A 22026-nucleotide genomic window follows, 5' to 3' on the forward strand; every position below is an offset into this window, starting at 1 on the left:
GCCAGGACAGCGGAGTCAATCACCACCTTCCGGAGACACCTGAAACCCCACCTCTTTAAGGAATACCTAGGATAGGATAAGTAATCCTTCTCACCCCCCCCCTTTAAGATTTAGATGCACTATTGTAAAGTGACTGTTCTACTGGATGTCATAAGGTGAATGCACCAATTTGTAAGTCGCTCTGGATAAGAGCGTCTGCTAAATGACTTAAATATAATGTAAATGTAGTATATAAGTACTAAGACTACTGGACTATTATATATGGACTACTGGACTATCAACCTATTAGTATATAAGTACTAAGACTATTGGACTGTTATATATGGACTACTGGACTATCAACCTATTAGTATATAAGTACTAAGACTATTGGACTGTTATATATGGACTACTGGACTATCAACCTGTTAGTATATAAGTACTAAGGCTATTGGACTATTATATATGGACTACTGGACTGTTATATATGGACTACTGGACTATCAACCTATTAGTATATAACTACTAAGACTATTGCACTATTATATATGGACTACTGGACTATTATATATGGACTACTGGACTATTATATATGGACTACTGGACTATCAACCTATAATAATAATATATGCCATTTAGCAGACGCTTTTATCCAAAGCGACTTACAGTCATGTGTGCATACATTCTACGTATGGGTGGTCCCGGGGATCGAACCCACTACCCTGGCGTTACAAGCGCCATGCTCTACCAACTGAGCTACAGTATATAAGTACTAAGACTATTGGACTATTATATATGGACTACTGGACTATTATATATGGACTACTGGACTGTTATATATGGACTACTGGACTATCAACCTATTAGTATATAACTACTAAGACTATTGCACTATTATATATGGACTACTGGACTATTATATATGGACTACTGGACTATTATAGATGGACTACTGGACTATCAACCTATTAGTATATAAGTACTAAGACTATTGGACTATTATATATGGACTACTGGACTATCAAACTATTAGTATATAACTACTAAGACTACTGGACTATCAACCTATTAGTATATAACTACTAAGACTATTGGACTGTTATATATGGACTACTGGACTATCAAACTATTAGTATATAACTACTAAGACTACTGGACTATCAACCTATTAGTATATAACTACTAAGACTATTGGACTGTTATATATGGACTACTGGACTATCAAACTATTAGTATATAACTACTAAGACTACTGGACTATCAAACTATTAGTATATAACTACTAAGACTACTGGACTGTTATATCTCTACCTGTACGTGACCATCTGATCATCTATCACTCCAGTGTTAATCTGCAAAATTGTAATTATTTGCCTACTAAATTAAGTTAAGATAAGTTTTGAGAGTTTTCTAAAAAGTAATATATATATATATATATATATATATATATATATATATATATATATATATATATATACACATTTTGTGGGACATGCTGTATATTGTAAAAATAAGACACTAATCATTTAATATCCAACTTTTTACCTGTGAAATATAGCTAACGGAAGGCTAGCCAACTAACTTATCTAGTAACCACTTCGGGTATGGACTTTTGGACTACCCAGTGACTAGTTGGACTTTTGGACTACCCAGTGACTAGTTGGACTATTGGACAACCCAGTGACTAGTTGGACTATTGGACAACCCAGTTACTAGTTGGACTATTGGACAACCCAGTGACTAGGACTATTGGACAACCCAGTGACTAGTTGGACAACCCAGTGACTAGTTGGACTATTGGACAACCCAGTGACTAGTTGGACTATTGGACAACCCAGTGACTAGTTGGACTATTGGACAACCCAGTGACTAGTTGGACTATTGGACTACCCAGTGACTAGTTGGACTATTGGACAACCCAGTGACTAGTTAGACTATTGGACAACCCAGTGACTAGTTGGACTATTGGACAACCCAGTGACTAGTTGGACTATTGGACAACCCAGTAACTAGTTGGACTATTGGACAACCCAGTGACTAGTTGGACTATTGGACAACCCAGTGACTAGTTGGACAACCCAGTGACTAGTTGGACTATTGGACAACCCAGTGACTAGTTGGACTATTGGACAACCCAGTGACTAGTTGGACTATTGGACTACCCAGTGACTAGTTGGACTATTGAACTACCCAGTGACTAGTTGGACTATTGGACTACCCAGTGACTAGTTGGACAACCCAGTGACTAGTTGGACTATTGGACAACCCAGTGACTAGTTGGACTATTGGACAACCCAGTCACTAGTTGGACTATTGGACTACCCAGTGACTAGTTGGACTATTGGACAACCCAGTGACTAGTTGGACTATTGGACTACCCAGTGACTAGTTGGACTATTGGACAACCCAGTGACTAGTTGGACAACCCAGTGACTAGTTGGACTATTGGACAACCCAGTGACTAGTTGGACTATTGGACAACCCAGTGACTAGTTGGACTATTGGACTACCCAGTGACTAGTTGGACTATTGGACAACCCAGTGACTAGTTGGACTACCCAGTGACTAGTTGGACTATTGGACAACACAGTGACTAGTTGGACAACCCAGTGACTAGTTGGACAACCCAGTGAATAGTTGGACTATTGGACAACCCAGTGACTAGTTGGACTATTGGACAACCCAGTCACTAGTTGGACTATTGGACTACCCAGTGACTAGTTGGACTATTGGACAACCCAGGGACTAGTTGGACTATTGGACAACCCAGTGACTAGTTGGACTATTGGACTACCCAGTGACTAGTTGGACTATTGGACAACCCGGTGACTAGTTGGACTGCCCAGTGACTAGTTGGACTATTGGACAACCCATTGACTAGTTGGACTATTGGACAACCCAGTGACTAGTTGGACTACCCAGTGACTAGTTGGACTACCCAGTGACTAGTGGACTATTGGACTACCCAGTGACTAGTTGGACTATTGGACAACCCAGTGACTAGTTGGACTGCCCAGTGACTAGTTGGACTATTGGACAACCCAGTGACTAGTTGGACTATTGGACAACCCAGTGACTAGTTGGACTACCCAGTGACTAGTTGGACTATTGGACTACCCAGTGACTAGTTGGACTATTGGACAACCCAGTGACTAGTTGGACTATTGGACAACCCAGTGACTAGTTGGACAACCCAGTGACTAGTTGGACTATTGGACAACCCAGTGACTAGTTGGACTATTGGACAACCCAGTGACTAGTTGGACTATTGGACTACCCAGTGACTAGTTGGACTATTGGACAACCCAGTGACTAGTTGGACTACCCAGTGACTAGTTGGACTATTGGACAACCCAGTGACTAGTTGGACAACCCAGTGACTAGTTGGACATCCCAGTGACTAGTTGGACTATTGGACAACCCAGTGACTAGTTGGACTATTGGACAACCCAGTGACCAGTTGGACTATTGGACTACCCAGTGACTAGTTGGACTATTGGACTACCCAGTGACTAGTTGGACTATTGGACAACCCAGTGACTAGTTGGACTATTGGACTACCCAGTGACTAGTTGGACTATTGGACTACCCAGTGACTAGTTGGACAACCCAGTGACTAGTTGGACTATTGGACTACCCAGTGACTAGTTGGACTATTGGACAACCCAGTGACTAGTTGGACTATTGGACTACCCAGTGACTAGTTGGACTATTGGACTACCCAGTGACTAGTTGGACTATTGGACTACCCAGTGACTAGTTGGACTATTGGACTACCCAGTGACTAGTTGGACAACCCAGTGACTAGTTGGACTATTGGACTACCCAGTGACTAGTTGGACTATTGGACTACCCAGTGACTAGTTGGACTATTGGACAACCCAGTGACTAGTTGGACTACCCAGTGACTAGTTGGACTATTGGACTACCCAGTGACTAGTTGGACTATTGGACTACCCAGTGACTAGTTGGACTATTGGACTATTGGACCCCAGTGACTAGTTGGACTATTGGACAACCCAGTGACTAGTTGGACTATTTGTATATTCCATAGGGACTATTTGACTATTTTCTGCGGACTATTTGCTCCACAGTTGTTTCAATTTAATTTTTACATTGTTTTAGTCTTTTTTAATCTTCTTAAGTATGTTGTGAGCCCTGAGACGTGACTTGACTTACCAGGATAGTGGTGACGACCAGAGTCCTGTTGGCCATGGAATCTGTGATGTTAGTCCCCGTATCCTTCAGACTTTCGGTAAGGTTAAGGCCGTTGTTGGAGTTCCACAATCCAATCTGAAGAGGAGTAAATCACCAAAACATTATATTCTAACCATCACTGTCTTCTAACCATCACTGTCTTCTAACCATCACTGTCTTCTAACCATCATTGTATTCTAACCATCACTGTCTTCTAACCATCACTTTCTTCTAACCATCACTGTCTTCTAACCATCATTGTATTCTAACCATCACTATCTTCTAACCATCACTATCTTCTAACCATCACTGTCTTCTAACCATCACTGTCTTCTAACCATCATTGTATTCTAACCATCACTGTCTTCTAACCATCACTGTCCTTTAACCATCACTGTCTTTTAACCATCACTGTCTTCTAACCATCACTGTCTTCTACCCATCACTGTCTTCTAACCATCACTGTCTTCTAAACATCACTGTCTTCTACCCATCACTGTCTTCTAACCATCACTGTCTTCTAACCATCACTGTATTCTAACCATCACACTATTCTACCCATCACTGTCTTCTCAATAAGAAGATCAACATCTTACCCCCACACTGTCTTCTCAATAAGAAGATCAACATCTTATCCCCACACTGTCTTCTCAATAAGAAGATCAACATCTTACCCCCACACTGTCTTCTCAATAAGAAGATCAACATCTTACCCCCACACTGTCTTCTCAATAAGAAGATCAACATCTAACCCCCACACTGTCGTCAAACGTTCATCATTTCCCCAATCTATGTGTCTTAACATCAAAGTTGACAAGCTCCCAGTGTCAATGGGACGCTTATCAAATACTGCACATAAGGACTTCAGATGTCAGATAAGGACTGTAGGAGTGGGTAGGACAACTCAGATAAGGACTGTAGGAGTGGGTAGGACAACTCAGATAAGGACTGTAGGAGAGGGTAGGACAACTCAGATAAGGACTGTAGGAGAGGGTAGGACAACTCAGATAAGGACTGTAGGAGAGGGTAGGACAACTCAGATAAGGACTGTAGGAGAGGGTAGGACAACTCAGATAAGGACTGTAGGAGTGGGTAAGACAACTCAGATAAGGACTGTAGGAGAGGGTAGGACAACTCAGATAAGGACTGTAGGAAAGGGTAGGACAACTCAGATAAGGACTGTAGGAGTGGGTAGGACAACTCAGATAAGGACTGTAGGAGTGGGTAGGACAACTCAGATAAGGACTGTAGGAGAGGGTAGGAGAACTCAGATAAGGACTGTAGGAGTGGGTAGGACAACTCAGATAAGGACTGTAGGAGTGGGTAGGACAACTCAGATAAGGACTGTAGGAGAGGGTAGGACAACTCAGATAAGGACTGTAGGAGTGGGTAGGACAACTCAGATAAGGACTGTAGGAGTGGGTAGGACAACTCAGATAAGGACTGTAGGAGTGGGTAGGACAACTCAGATAAGGACTGTAGGAGTGGGTAGGACAACTCAGATAAGGACTGTAGGAGAGGGTAGGACAACTCAGATAAGGACTGTAGGAGAGGGTAGGACAACTCAGATAAGGACTGTAGGAGTGGGTAGGACAACTCAGATAAGGACTGTAGGAGTGGGTAGGACAACTCAGATAAGGACTGTAGGAGTGGGTAGGACAATTCAGATAAGGACTGTAGGAGTGGGTAGGACAACTCAGATAAGGACTGTAGGAGTGGGTAGGACAACTCAGATAAGGACTGTAGGAGTGGGTAGGACAACTCAGATAAGGACTGTAGGAGAGGGTAGGACAACTCAGATAAGGACTGTAGGAGTGGGTAGGACAACTCAGATAAGGACTGTAGGAGAGGGTAGGACAACCCAGAGAATAAAACACGAAGGTCAGACAAGGAGGTCAACAACAGGGTCAGACCACAGGGTCAACCCCAGGGTCAACCCCAGGGTCAGACCACAGGGTCAACCCCAGGGTCAGACCACAGGGTCAACAAGAGGGTCGACAACAGGGTCAGACCACAGGGTCAACCCCAGGGTCAGACCACAGGGTCGACCCCAGGGTCAGACCACAGGGTCAACAACAGGGTCGACAACAGGGTCAGACCACAGGGTCAACAACAGGGTCAACCACAGGGTCAGACCACAGGGTCAGACCATAGGGTCAACCCCAGGGTCAGACCACAGGGTCAGACCAGAGCCAGTCAGCCGCTCTACAAACCTTTTTCCACACTTTATTGAGGTGGCTATTGCCCCCGATCGTCTTGTTAAGAAAGGAAGCAAAAACACAGCATTTTATCAACCTTTTCAGGAACCGGCAAACTGGTGGATGTTTCTATTTGTATTACACACGTTGCGGTGGTTATACCCTCCTCTCATACATATGGTGCTTTGGTCTCATGACCTGTAGCTAACCGTGATGCAATGTGATGCGGTGTGTGTCCGTGTGTGTGTGTGTGTCTCTGTGCGTGTGTGTATGTGTGTGTGTGTGTGTGTGTGTGTGTGTGTGTGTGTGTGTGTGTGTGTGTGTGTGTGTGTGTGTGTGTGTGTGTGTGTGTGTGTGTGTGTGTGTGTGTGTGTGTGTGTGTGTGTGCTAAATGACTTAAATGTAATGTAATGTGTGCCTGTGTCTGTGTCTGTGTGTATGTGTGTATGTGTGTGTGTGTGTATGTGTGTATGTGTGTGTGTGTGTGTCTCTGTGTGTCTCTGTGTGTGTGTGTGTGTGTGTGTGTGTGTGTGTGTGTGTGTGTGTGTGTGTGTGTGTGTGTGTGTGTGTGTGTGTGTGTGTGTGTGTGTGTGTGTGTGTGTGTGTGTGTGTGTGTGTGTCTCTGTGTGTGTGTGTGTGTGTGTGTGTGTGTGTGTGTGTGTGTGTGTGTGTGTGTGTGTGTGTGTGTGTGTGTGTGTGTGTGTGTGTGTGTGTGTGTGTGTGTGTGTGTGTGTGTGTGTGTGTGTGTGTGTGTGTGTGTGTGTGTGTGTGTGTGTGTGTGTGTGTGTGTGTGTGTAATACATCGTGGTACTGCAGCTCACCTTCTCCAAGCCGTCTTCCTTCAGACTGATGACGTCCAGGTCAAAGTCTTTCCTCAAACCGTCTGTCTTGTTTATAATGATCTGTCCTGTCAAACCGTTCCACGTCGCCTGGGAAAGACAAATTCATTCCTGCTTTTTATTTATCGTTACAGAGACACAGAACCACACTCTAAGTTACAGAGGTACAGAACCACACTAAGTTATAGAGATACAGAACCACACTAAGTTACAGAGATACAGAACCACACTAAGTTACAGAGATACAGAACCACACTAAGTTACAGAGATACAGAACCACACTAAGTTACAGAGATACAAAACCACTCTCTAAATTAGAGATACAGAACCACTCTCTAAATTACAGAGATACAGAACCACTCTCTAAATTACAGAGATACAGAACCACTCTCTAAGATACAGAGATACAGAACCACTCTCTAAGTTACAGAGATAGAGAACCACTCTCTAAATTACAGAGATACAGAACCACACTAAGTTACAGAGATACAAAACCACTCTCTAAATTACAGAGATACAGAACCACTCTCTAAATTACAGAGATACAGAACCACACTAAGTTACAGAGATACAGAACCACTCTCTAAGTTACAGAGATAGAGAACCACTCTCTAAATTACAGAGATACAGAACCACTCTCTAAATTACAGAGATACAGAACCACACTAAGTTACAGAGATACAGAACCACTCTCTAAATTACAGAGATACAGAACCACTCTCTAAATTACAGAGATACAGAACCACTCTAAGTTACAGAGATACAGAACCACTCTCTACGTTACAGAGATACAGAACCAATCTCTAAGTTACAGAGATACAAAACCACTCTCTAAATTACAGAGATACAGAACCACTCTCTAAGTTACAGAGATACAGAACCACACTAAGTTACAGAGATACAAAACCACTCTCTAAATTACAGAGATACAGAACCACTCTCTAAGTTACAGAGATACAGAACCACTCTCTAAGTTACAGAGATACAGAACCACTCTCTAAATTACAGAGATACAGAACCACTCTCTAAATTACAGAGATACAGAACCACTCTAAGTTACAGAGATACAGAACCACTCTCTACGTTACAGAGATACAGAACCACTCTCTAAGTTACAGAGATACAGAACCACTCTCTAAGTTACAGAGATAGAGAACCACTCTCTAAGTTACAGAGATACATAACCACTCTCTAAATTACAGAGATACAGAACCACTCTCTAAGTTACAGAGATACAGAACCACTCTCTAAATTACAGAGATACAGAACCACACTACGTTACAGAGATACAGAACCACTCTCTAAGTTACAGAGATACAGAACCACTCTCTAAGTTACAGAGACACAGAACCACACTAAGTTACAGAGATACAGAACCACTCTCTAAATTACAGAGATACAGAACCACTCTAAGTTACAGAGATACAGAGATACAGAACCACACTAAGTTACAGAGATACAGAACCACTCTCTAAATTACAGAGATACAGAACCACTCTCTAAATTACAGAGATACAGAACATTTACATTTACATTTACATTTAAGTCATTTAGCAGACGCTCTTATCCAGAGCGACTTACAAATTGGTGCATTCACCTTATGACATCCAGTGGGATAGTCACTTAACAATAGTGCATCTAAAACTTAGGGGGGGTGGGGTGAGAGGGATTACTTAACCTATCCTAGGTATTCCTTAAAGAGGTGGGGTTTCAGGTGTCTCCGGAAGGTGGTGATTGACTCCGCTGTCCTGGCGTCGTGAGGGAGTTTGTTCCACCATTGGGGGGCCAGGGCAGCGAACAGTTTTGACTGGGCTGAGCGGGAGCTGTACTTCCTCAGTGGTAGGGAGGCGAGCAGGCCAGAGGTGGATGAACGCAGTGCCCTTGTTTGGGTGTAGGGCCTGATCAGAGCCTGGAGGTACTGAGGTGCCGTTCCCCTCACAGCTCCGTAGGCAAGCACCATGGTCTTGTAGCGGATGCGAGCTTCAACTGGAAGCCAGTGGAGAGAACGGAGGAGCGGGGTGACGTGAGAGAACTTGGGAAGGTTGAACACCAGACGGGCTGCGGCGTTCTGGATGAGTTGAAGGGGTTTAATGGCACAGGCAGGGAGCCCAGCCAACAGCGAGTTGCAGTAATCCAGACGGGAGATGACAAGTGCCTGGATTAGGACCTGCGCCGCTTCCTGTGTGAGGCAGGGTCGTACTCTGCGGATGTTGTAGAGCATGAACCTACAGGAACGGGCCACCGCCTTGATGTTAGTTGAGAACGACAGGGTGTTGTCCAGGATCACGCCAAGGTTCTTGGCGCTCTGGGAGGAGGACACAATGGAGTTGTCAACCGTGATGGCGAGATCATGGAACGGGCAGTCCTTCCCCGGGAGGAAGAGCAGCTCCGTCTTGCCGAGGTTCAGCTTGAGGTGGTGATCCGTCATCCACACTGATATGTCTGCCAGACATGCAGAGATGCGATTCGCCACCTGGTCATCAGAAGGGGGAAAGGAGAAGATTAATTGTGTGTCGTCTGCATAGCAATGATAAGAGAGACCATGTGAGGTTATGACAGAGCCAAGTGACTTGGTGTATAGCGAGAATAGGAGAGGGCCAAGAACAGAGCCCTGGGGGACACCAGTGGTGAGAGCGCGTGGTGAGGAGACAGATTCTCGCCACGCCACCTGGTAGGAGCGACCTGTCAGGTAGGACGCAATCCAAGCGTGGGCCGCGCCGGAGATGCCCAACTCGGAGAGGGTGGAGAGGAGGATCTGATGGTTCACAGTATCGAAGGCAGCCGATAGATCTAGAAGGATGAGAGCAGAGGAGAGAGAGTTAGCTTTAGCAGTGCGGAGCGCCTCCGTGATACAGAGGAGAGCAGTCTCAGTTGAATGACTAGTCTTGAAACCTGACTGATTTGGATCAAGAAGGTCATTCAGAGAGAGATAGCGGGAGAGCTGGCCAAGGACGGCACGTTCAAGAGTTTTGGAGAGAAAAGAAAGAAGGGATACTGGTCTGTAATTGTTGACATCGGAGGGATCGAGTGTAGGTTTTTTCAGAAGGGGTGCAACTCTCGCTCTCTTGAAGATGGAAGGGACGTAGCCAACGGTCAGGGATGAGTTGATGAGCGAGGTGAGGTAAGGGAGAAGGTCTCCGGAAATGGTCTGGAGAAGAGAGGAGGGGATAGGGTCAAGCGGGCAGGTTGTTGGGCGGCCGGCCGTCACAAGACGCGAGATTTCATCTGGAGAGAGAGGGAGAAAGAGGTCAGAGCACAGGGTAGGGCAGTGTGAGCAGAACCAGCGGTGTCGTTTGACTTAGCAAACGAGGATCGGATGTCGTCGACCTTCTTTTCAAAATGGTTGACGAAGTCATCTGCAGAGAGGGAGGAGGGGGGGAGGGGGCGGAGGATTCAGGAGGGAGGAGAAGGTGGCAAAGAGCTTCCTAGGGTTAGAGGCAGATGCTTGGAATTTAGCGTGGTAGAAAGTGGCTTTAGCAGCAGAGACAGAGGAGGAAAATGTAGAGAGGAGGGAGTGAAAGGATGCCAGGTCCGCAGGGAGGCGAGTTTTCCTCCATTTCCGCTCGGCTGCCCGGAGCCCTGTTCTGTGAGCTCGCAATGAGTCATCGAGCCACGGAGCGGGAGGGGAGGACCGAGCCGGCCTGGAGGATAGGGGACATAGAGAGTCAAGGGATGCAGAGAGGGAGGAGAGGAGGGTTGAGGAGGCAGAATCAGGAGATAGGTGGGAGAAGGTTTGAGCGGAGGGAAGAGATGATAGGATGGAAGAGGAGAGAGTAGCGGGGGAGAGAGAGCGAAGGTTGGGACGGCGCGATACCATCCGAGTAGGGGCAGTGTGGGAGGTGTTGGATGAGAGCGAGAGGGAAAAGGATACAAGGCAGTGGTCGGAGACTTGGAGGGGAGTTGCAATGAGGTTAGTGGAAGAACAGCATCTAGTAAAGATGAGGTCGAGCGTATTGCCTGCCTTGTGAGTAGGGGGAAGGTGAGAGGGTGAGGTCAAAAGAGGAGAGGAGTGGAAAGAAGGAGGCAGAGAGGAAAGAGTCAAAGGTAGACGTGGGGAGGTTAAAGTCGCCCAGAACTGTGAGAGGTGAGCCGTCCTCAGGAAAGGAGCTTATCAAGGCATCAAGCTCATTGATGAACTCTCCGAGGGAACCTGGAGGGCGATAAATGATAAGGATGTTAAGCTTGAAAGGGCTAGTAACTGTGACAGCATGGAATTCAAAGGAGGCGATAGACAGATGGGTAAGGGGAGAAAGAGAGAATGACCACTTGGGAGAGATGAGGATCCCGGTGCCACCACCCCGCTGACCAGACGCTCTCGGGGTGTGCGAGAACACGTGGGCGGACGAAGAGAGAGCAGTAGGAGTAGCAGTGTTGTCTGTGGTGATCCATGTTTCCGTCAGTGCCAAGAAGTCGAGGGACTGGAGGGAGGCATAGGCTGAGATGAACTCTGCCTTGTTGACCGCAGATTGGCAGTTCCAGAGGCTACCGGAGACCTGGAACTCCACGTGGGTCGTGCGCGCTGGGACCACCAGAGTAGGGTGGCCGCGGCCACGCGGTGAGGAGCGTTTGTATGGTCTGTGCAGAGAGGAGAGAACAGGGATAAACAGACACATAGTTGACAGGCTACAGAAGAGGCTACGCTAATGCAAAGGAGATTGGAATGACAAGTGGACTACACGTCTCGAATGTTCAGAAAGTTAAGCTACGTAGCAAGAATCTTATTGACTAAAATGATTAAAATGATACAGTACTGCTGAAGTAGGCCAGCTGGCAGTGGGTGCGTTGTTGACACTACACTAATCAAGTCGTTCCGTTGAGTGTAATAGTTTCTGCAGTGTTGCTATTCGGGGCTAGCAGGCTAGCTAGCAGTGTTGTTTACGTTACGTTGCGTTAAAAGAACGACAATAGATGGCTAGCGAACCTAGAAAATCGCTCTAGACTACACAATTATCTTTGATACAAAGACGGCTATGTAGCTAGCTAAGTAGCTAGCTACGATCAAACAAATCAAACCGTTGTACTGTAATGAAATGAAGTGAAAATGTGATACAACCTGTGAATGCGACCGGGTAGTTGAGTTCTATACAGAAGACGTTGGCTAGCGTTGGCTAGCTGTTGGCTAGCTAGCAGAGTCACCTACGTTAAGGACGACAAATAGCTGGCTAGCTAACCTCGGTAAATTAAGATAATCACTCTAAGACTACACACTCTAAACCTAAACAACACAATTATCTTGGATACGATGATAAGTGGCTATGTATCTCTCGAAGTTACAGAGATACAGAACCACTCTCGAAGTTACAGAGATACAGAACCACTCTCTAAGTTACAGAGATACAGAACCACTCTCGAAGTTACAGAGATACAGAACCACTCTCTAAGTTACAGAGATACATAACCACTCTCTAAATTACAGAGATACAGAACCACTCTCTAAGTTACAGAGATACAGAACCACTCTCTAAGTTACAGAGATACAGAACCACTCTCTAAGTTACAGAGATACAGAACCACTCTCTAAGTTACAGAGATACATAATCACTCTCTCTCTCTCTCTCTCTGTCTCTCTCTCTGGCTCTCTAACTGTCTCTCTCTCTCTCTCTCTCTCTCTGTCTCTCTCTCTGGCTCTCTAACTGTCTCTCTCTCTGTCTCTCTCTCTGTCTCTCTCTTTCTGTCTCTCTCTCTGTCTCTGTGTTCTGAAGAATAGGCATTTTGGGTATGTGAAAAAATTTTAGTTTTATATTATGTGACATGTCTAAAATGTAGTATGCTTTAAATGACAGTATTTCCTACTCATTTAGGCTTTTCATCTAGTAGAATTATCTGCACACTATCGAGGAAGATAAATCGTATTTCCGAAACCCACGTGTTTTGACAACAGCTGATAATCAGCTGAGGGGGACCAAAATGACCCAATGGCAATCGCACATTAGATGACACATTCTCAGTAGGAGGAGCCTAGTACGTTCTTATTTGTTACTTACTGCATTCGTTTTGACTAAAGAGTACGTATTGCGACTAGTATGATTAGTACACAGTTTGCAGTGACTGTAAAGGGACTGCAGTGACTGTAAAGGGACTGCAGCCTCCTCTAACCACTAGGCTACCTGCCTCCTCTAACCACTAGGCTACCTGCCTCCTCTAACCACTAGGCTACCCGCCTCCTCTAACCACTAGGCTACCTGCCTCCTCTAACCACTAGGCTACCCGCCTCCTCTAACCACTAGGCTACCTGCCTCCTCTAACCACTAGGCTACCTGCCTCCTCTAACCACTAGGCTACCTGCCTCCTCTAACCACTAGGCTACCTGCCTCCTCTAACCACTAGGCTACCTGCCTCCTCTAACCACTAGGCTACCTGCCTCCTCTAACCACTAGGCTACCCGCCTCCTCTAACCACTAGGCTACCCACCTGCCTCTAACCACTAGGCTACCTGCCTCCTCTAACCACTAGGCTACCTGCCTCCTCTAACCACTAGGCTACCTGCCTCCTCTAACCACTAGGCTACCTGCCTCCTCTAACCACTAGGCTACCTGCCTCCTCTAACCACTAGGCTACCTGCCTCCTCTAACCACTAGGCTACCTGCCTCCTCTAACCACTAGGCTACCTGCCTCCTCTAACCACTAGGCTACCTGCCTCCTCTAACCACTAGGCTACCTGCCTCTAACCACTAGGCTACCTGCCTCCTCAAAACACTAGGCTACCTGCCTCTAACCACTAGGCTACCTGCCTCCTCTAACCACTAGGCTACCTGCCTCTAACCACTAGGCTACCTGCCTCCTCTAACCACTAGGCTACCTGCCTCCTCTAACCACTAGGCTACCTGCCTCCTCTAACCACTAGGCTACCTGCCTCCTCTAACCACTAGGCTACCTGCCTCCTCTAACCACTAGGCTACCTGCCTCCTCTAATCACTAGGCTACCTGCCTCCTCTAACCACTAGGCTACCTGCCTCTAACCACGAGGCTACCTGCCGCCCCATTAAACAACATTACCACTATGCCTTCGAATTGCAGTCGCTGTTCTCATAATATACAGCAGAACTATCACCTTATGGTGAGGATAGCCGAGTTGTGAGCCCAGCTTCAAACTCAATCGTTATGCAAGGGTAATATAAGTGTAGGGAAAGGATGAAACAGCGTCTGTGCCACCAGTAAGTCCAGATAGTAGTATAAATCCCCTAAGTCCAGATAGCAGTATAAATCCCCTAAGTCCAGACAGTAGTATAAATCCCCTAAGTCCAGACAGTAGTATAAATCCCCTAAGTCCAGATAGTAGTATAAATCCCCTAAGTCCAGACAGTAGTATAAATCCCCTAAGTCCAGACAGTAGTATAAATCCCCTAAGTCCAGATAGTAGTATAAATCCCCTAAGTCCAGATAGTAGTATAAATCCCCTAAGTCCAGATAGTAGTATAAATCCCCTAAGTCCAAGTAGTAGTATAAATCCCCTAAGTCCAGATAGTAGTATAAATCCCCTAAGTCCAGATAGTAGTATAAATCCCCTAAGTCCAGATAGTAGTATAAATCCCCTAAGTCCAGATAGCAGTATAAATCCCCTAAGTACAGATAGTAGTATAAATCCCCTAAGTCCAGATAGTAGTATAAATCCCCTAAGTCCAGATAGTAGTATAAATCCCCTAAATCCAGATAGTAGTATAAATCCCCTAAGTCCAGATAGTAGTATAAATCCCCTAAGTCCAGATAGTAGTATAAATCCCCTAAGTCCAGACAGTAGTATAAATCCCTAAGTCCAGATAGTAGTATAAATCCCTAAGTCCAGATAGTAGTATAAATCCCCTAAGTCCAGACAGTAGTATAAATCCCCTAAGTCCAGATAGTAGTATAAATCCCCTAAGTCCAGACAGTAGTATAAATCCCCTAAATCCAGATAGTAGTATAAATCCCCTAAGTCCAGATAGTAGTATAAATCCCCTAAGTCCAGATAGTAGTATAAATCCCTAAGTCCAGACAGTCCCCTAAGTCCAGATAGTAGTATAAATCCCTAAGTCCAGATAGTAGTATAAATCCCTAAGTCCAGATAGTAGTATAAATCCCTAAGTCCAGACAGTAGTATAAATCCCCTATAATAGTAGTATAAATCCCTAAGTCCAGAAGTCCAAGTCCAAGTAGTAGTATAAATCCCCTAAGTCCAGATAGTAGTATAAATCCCCTAAGTCCAGATAGTAATAAATCCCCTAGTAGTATAAATCCAAGAGATAGTAGTATAAATCCCCTAAGTCCAGATAGTAGTATAAATCCCCTAAGTCCAGATAGTAGTATAAATCCCCTAAGTCCAGATAGTAGTATAAATCCCCCAGATAGTAGTATAAATCCAGAGATAGTAGTATAAATCCCCTAAGTCCAGATAGTAGTATAAATCCCTAAGTCCAGACAGTAGTATAAATCCCCTAAGTCCAGATAGTAGTATAAATCCCCTAAGTCCAGATAGTAGTATAAATCCCCTAAGTCCAGACAGTAGTATAAATCCCCTAAGTCCAGATAAGTATAAATCCCCTAAGTCCAGACAGTAGTATAAATCCCCTAAATCCAGATAGTAGTATAAATCCCCTAAGTCCAGATAGTAGTATAAATCCCCTAAGTCCAGATAGTAGTATAAATCCCCTAAGTCCAGATAGTAGTATAAATCCCCTAAGTCCAGATAGTAGTATAAATCCCCTAAGTCCAGATAGTAGTATAAATCCCCAGATAGTAGTAGATAAAAATCCCCTAAGTCCAGACAGTAGTATAAATCCCCTAAGTCCAGATAGTAGTATAAATCCCCTAAGTCCAGATAGTAGTATAAATCCCCTAAGTCCAGATAGTAGTATAAATCCCCTAAGTCCAGATAGCAGTATAAATCCCCTAAGTCCAGACAGTAGTATAAATCCCCTAAGTCCAGATAGTAGTATAAATCCCCTAAGTCCAGATAGTAGTATAAATCCCCTAAGTCCAGACAGTAGTATAAATCCCCTAAATCCAGATAGTAGTATAAATCCAGATAGCAGTATAAATCCCCTAAGTCCAGATAGTAGTATAAATCCCCTAAGTCCAGATAGTAGTATAAATCCCCTAAATCCAGACAGTAGTAAAATCCCCTAAGTCCAGACAGTATAAATCCCCTAAGTCCAGACAGTAGTATAAATCCCCTAAGTCCAGATAGTAGTATAAATCCCCTAAGTCCAGATAGCAGTATAAATCCCCTAAGTACAGATAATAGTATAAATCCCCTAAGTCCAGATAGTAGTATAAATCCCCTAAGTCCAGATAGTAGTATAAATCCCCTAAGTACAGATAGTAGTATAAATCCCCTAAGTCCAGACAGTAGTATAAATCCCCTAAGTCCAGATAGTAGTATAAATCCCCTAAGTACAGATAGCAGTACAAATCCCCTAAGTCCAGATAGTAGTATAAATCCCCTAAGTACAGATAGCAGTATAAATCCCCTAAGTCCAGATAGTAGTATAAATCCCCTAAGTCCAGATAGTAGTATAAATCCCCTAAGTCCAGATAGTAGTATAAATCCCCTAAGTCCAGATAGTAGTATAAATCCCCTAAGTCCAGATAGTAGTATAAATCCCCTAAGTCCAGATAGTAGTGTAAATCCCCTAAGTCCAGATAGTAGTGTAAATCCCCTAAGTACAGATAGCAGTATAAATCCCCTAAATCCAGATAGTAGTATAAATCCCCTAAGTACAGATAGCAGTATAAATCCCCTAAATCCAGATAGTAGTATAAATCCCCTAAGTCCAGATAGCAGTATAAATCCCCTAAATCCAGATAGTAGTGTAAATCCCCTAAATCCAGATAGTAGTATAAATCCCCTAAGTCCAGATAGTAGTATAAATCCCCTAAGTCTAGATAGTAGTATAAATCCCCTAAGTCCAGATAGTAGTATAAATCCCCTAAGTACAGATAGCAGTATAAATCCCCTAAGTCCAGATAGTAGTATAAATCCCCTAAATCCAGATTGTAGTATAAATCCCCTAAATCCAGATAGTAGTATAAATCCCCTAAGTCCAGATAGTAGTATAAATCCCCTCTCACAGTCCCCGCTGCTGGACAATTTTCTCATGGCTTCCGGAAAGAAATGCTGTCGACAGAAACGTTCAACCGGTTCTCCCCATTTAGCATCGAGTCGGAGTGAGAGACTTCTCTGGGTTCTCCTTCACCCGTTATGAGGTCTGAGCCACCGAAGCCTCCCACCATTAGCTCTGACAAACTGAAAACCCCTAGTCATTGGCGACTCCATTTCCCGCAGTATTAGAATCATCCACAGCGATCATACACTGTTTACCAGGGGGCCGGGCTACCGACGTTAAGGCTAATCTGAAGATGGTGCTGGCTAAAGCTAAAACTGGTGAGTGTAGAAAGTATAGGGATATTGTTATCCACGTCGGCACCAACGATGTTAGGATGAAATAGTCAGAGGTCACCAAGTGCATGTAAATTAGCTAGAAAGATGTGTCGGCATCGTGTATTATCACTGGCCCCCTCCCAGTTAGGGAGAGTGATATCTTATTCATTTAACTTTTATTGACCGGGAACAGCCCATTGAGACCCAGAGTCTCTTTTTCAAGGGAGACCTGGCCAAGAAGGCAGCAACACTACAATACATCATTAAAACATACAACAATACAATACATCATTATAACATACAACAATACATCATTAAAACATACAACAATACATCATTAAAACATACAACAATACATCATTAAAACATACAACAATACAATACATCATCACATCTCAGCCTCCAGTATTTATATGCTGCAGTAGTTTATGTGTCGGGGGGCTAGGGTCAGTTTGTTATATCTGGAGTACTTCTCCTGTCCTATTCGGTGTCCTGTGTGAATCTAAGTGTGCGTTCTCTAATTCTCTCCTTCTCTCTTTCTTTCTCTCTCTCGGAGGACCTGAGCCCTAGGACCATGCCCCAGGACTACCTGACATGACGACTCCTTGCTGTCCCCAGTCCACCTGGCCATGCTGCTGCTCCAGTTTCAACTGGCCTGGGCCCTAGGACCATGTCCCAGGACTACCTGACATGATGACTCCTTGCTGTCCCCAGTCCACCTGGCCATGCTGCTGCTCCAGTTTCAACTGTTCTGCCTTACTATTATTCAACCATGCTGGTCATTTATGAACATTTGAACATCTTGGCCACGTTCTGTTATAATCTCCACCCGGCACAGCCAGAAGAGGACTGGCCACCCCACATATGCTCTCTCTAATTCTCTCTTTCTTTCTCTCTCTCGGAGGACCTGAGCCCTAGGACCGTGCCCCAGGACTACCTGACATGATGACTCCTCGCTGTCCCCAGTACACCTGACTGTGCTGCTGCTCCAGTTTCAACTGTTCTGCCTTATTATTATTCGACCATGCTGGTCATTTATGAACATTTGAACATCTTGGTCATGTTCTGTTATAATCTCTACCCGGCACAGCCAGAAGAGGACTGGCCACCCCACATAGCCTGGTTCCTCTCTAGGTTTCTTCCTAGGTTTTGGCCTTTCTAGGGAGTTTTTCCTAGCCACCGTGCTTTTACACCTGCATTGTTTGCTGTTTGGGGTTTTAGGCTGGGTTTCTGTACAGCACTTTGAGATATCAGCTGATGTACGAAGGGCTATATAAATAAATTTGATTTGATTTGATCATTAAAACATACAACAATACAATACATTATTAAAACATACAACAATACATCATTAAAACATACAACAATACAATACATCATTAAAACATACAACAATACATCATTAAAACATACAACAATACAATACATCATTAAAACATACAACAATACAATACATCATTAAAACATACAACACTACATCACATCATTAAAACATACAACACTACAATACAATACATCATTAAAACATACAACAATACAATACAATACATCATTAAAACATACAACAATACAATACAATACATCATTAAAACATACAACAATACAATACAATACATCATTAAAACATACAACAATACAATACAATACATCATTAAAAAATACAACAATACATCATTAAAACATACTACACTACAATACATCATTAAAACATACAAAAATACAATACAATACATCATTAAAACATACAACACTACAATACAATACATCATTAAAACATACAACAATACAATACATCATTAAAACATACAACACTACAATACATCATTAAAACATACAACAATACAATACAATACATCATTAAAACATACAACAATACAATATGATCCAGCCTTTAAAACATACAACAATAAATCACATCATTAAAACATACAACACTACATCATTAAAACACACAACACTACAATACAATACATCATTAAAACATACAACAATACAATACATCATTAAAACATACAACAATACATCACATCATTAAAACATACAACAATACAATACATCATTAAAACATACAACAATACATCATTAAAACATACAACAATACAATACCTCATTAAAACATACAACAATACATCATTAAAACATACAACAATACAATACATCATTAAAACATACAACAATACAATACATCATTAAAACATACAACAATACAATACATCATTAAAACATACAACACTACAATACATCATTAAAACATACAACAATACATCACATCATTAAAACATACAACACTACAATACATCATTAAAACATACAACAATACAATACATCATTAAAACATACAACAATACAATACATCATTAAAACATACAACACTACAATACATCATTAAAACATACAACAATACATCACATCATTAAAACATACAACACTACAATACATCATTAAAACATACAACACTACAATACATCACATCATTAAAACATACAACAATACAATACATCATTAAAACATACAACAATACAATACATCACATCATTAAAACATACAACACTACAATACATCATTAAAACATACAACACTACAATACATCACATCATTAAAACATACAACAATACAATACATCATTAAAACATACAACAATACAATACATCACATCATTAAAACATACAACAATACATCATTAAAACATACAACAATACAATACCTCATTAAAACATACAACAATACATCACATCATTAAAACATACAACACTACATCATTAAAACACACAACACTACAATACAATACATCATTAAAACATACAACAATACAATACATCATTAAAACATACTACAATACATCATTAAAACATACAACAATACAATACATCATTAAAACATACAACAATACATCATTAAAACATACAACAATACAATACATCATTAAAACATACAACAATACATCATTAAAACATACAACAATACAATACCTCATTAAAACATACAACAATACATCACATCATTAAACCATACAACAATACATCATTAAAACATACAACAATACAATACATCATTAAAACATACAACAATACAATACATCATTAAAACATACAACAATACAATACATCATTAAAACATACAACACTACAATACATCATTAAAACATACAACAATACATCACATCATTAAAACATACAACACTACAATACATCATTAAAACATACAACAATACAATACATCATTAAAACATACAACAATACAATACATCATTAAAACATACAACACTACAATACATCATTAAAACATACAACAATACATCACATCATTAAAACATACAACACTACAATACATCATTAAAACATACAACAATACAATACATCATTAAAACATACAACAATACATCACACCATTAAAACATACTACAATACAATACATCATTAAAACATACAACAATACAATACATCATTAAAACATACAACAATACAATACATCATTAAAACATACAACAATACAATACATCATTAAAACATACAACAATACAATACATCATTAAAACATACAACAATACATCACATCATTAAAACATACAACAATACATCATTAAAACATACAACAATACAATACATCATTAAAACATACTACAATACAATACATCACATCATTAAAACATACAACAATACAATACAATACATCGTTAAAACATACAACAATACAATACATCATTAAAACATACAACAATACATCACATCATTAAAACATACAACAATACAATACATCACATCATTAAAACATACAACAATACAATACATCATTAAAACATACAACAATACAATACAATACATCATTAAAACATACAACAATACAATACAATACATCATTAAAACATACAACAATACAATACAGCATTAAAACATACAACAATACATCATTAAAACATACAACAATACAATACAATACATCGTTAAAACATACAACAATACAATACATCGTTAAAACATACAACAATACAATACATCATTAAAACATACAACAATACATCACATCATTAAAACATACAACAATACATCATTAAAACATACAACACTACAATACATCATTAAAACATACAACAATACAATACATCATTAAAACATACAACAATACATCATTAAAACATACAACAATACAATACATCATTAAAACATACAACAATACATCATTAAAACATACAACAATACAATACCTCATTAAAACATACAACAATACAATACATCATTAAAACATACAACAATACATCACACCATTAAAACATACTACAATACAATACATCATTAAAACATACAACAATACAATACATCATTAAAACATACAACAATACAATACATCATTAAAACATACAACAATACAATACATCATTAAAACATACAACAATACAATACATCATTAAAACATACAACAATACATCACATCATTAAAACATACAACAATACATCATTAA

General features: G+C 41.6%; 1 protein-coding gene across 2 annotated transcripts in view; it reads right to left on the bottom strand.

Annotated features, from left to right (window-relative positions):
• The window catches only part of LOC123992478 (glutamate receptor ionotropic, kainate 1), a 145014-nt gene that overhangs the window by 21142 nt on the left and 101846 nt on the right, over positions 1 to 22026 (bottom strand). The window contains exons 9-11 of one of the 2 annotated variants that reach the window (XM_046293643.1): positions 7196 to 7303; positions 6390 to 6431; positions 4159 to 4272 (exon numbers count right to left, since the gene is read on the bottom strand). In XM_046293643.1, coding sequence (XP_046149599.1) covers positions 4159 to 4272; positions 6390 to 6431; positions 7196 to 7303 — 264 coding nt within the window. The remainder of the gene's footprint in view (positions 1 to 4158; positions 4273 to 6389; positions 6432 to 7195; positions 7304 to 22026) is intronic. The other variant, XM_046293644.1, reaches the window with a different exon arrangement.

The sequence above is a fragment of the Oncorhynchus gorbuscha genome, linkage group LG13 (assembly GCF_021184085.1).
Source record: "Oncorhynchus gorbuscha isolate QuinsamMale2020 ecotype Even-year linkage group LG13, OgorEven_v1.0, whole genome shotgun sequence".
In the NCBI taxonomy this organism is placed as follows: Eukaryota; Metazoa; Chordata; class Actinopteri; order Salmoniformes; family Salmonidae; genus Oncorhynchus; species Oncorhynchus gorbuscha.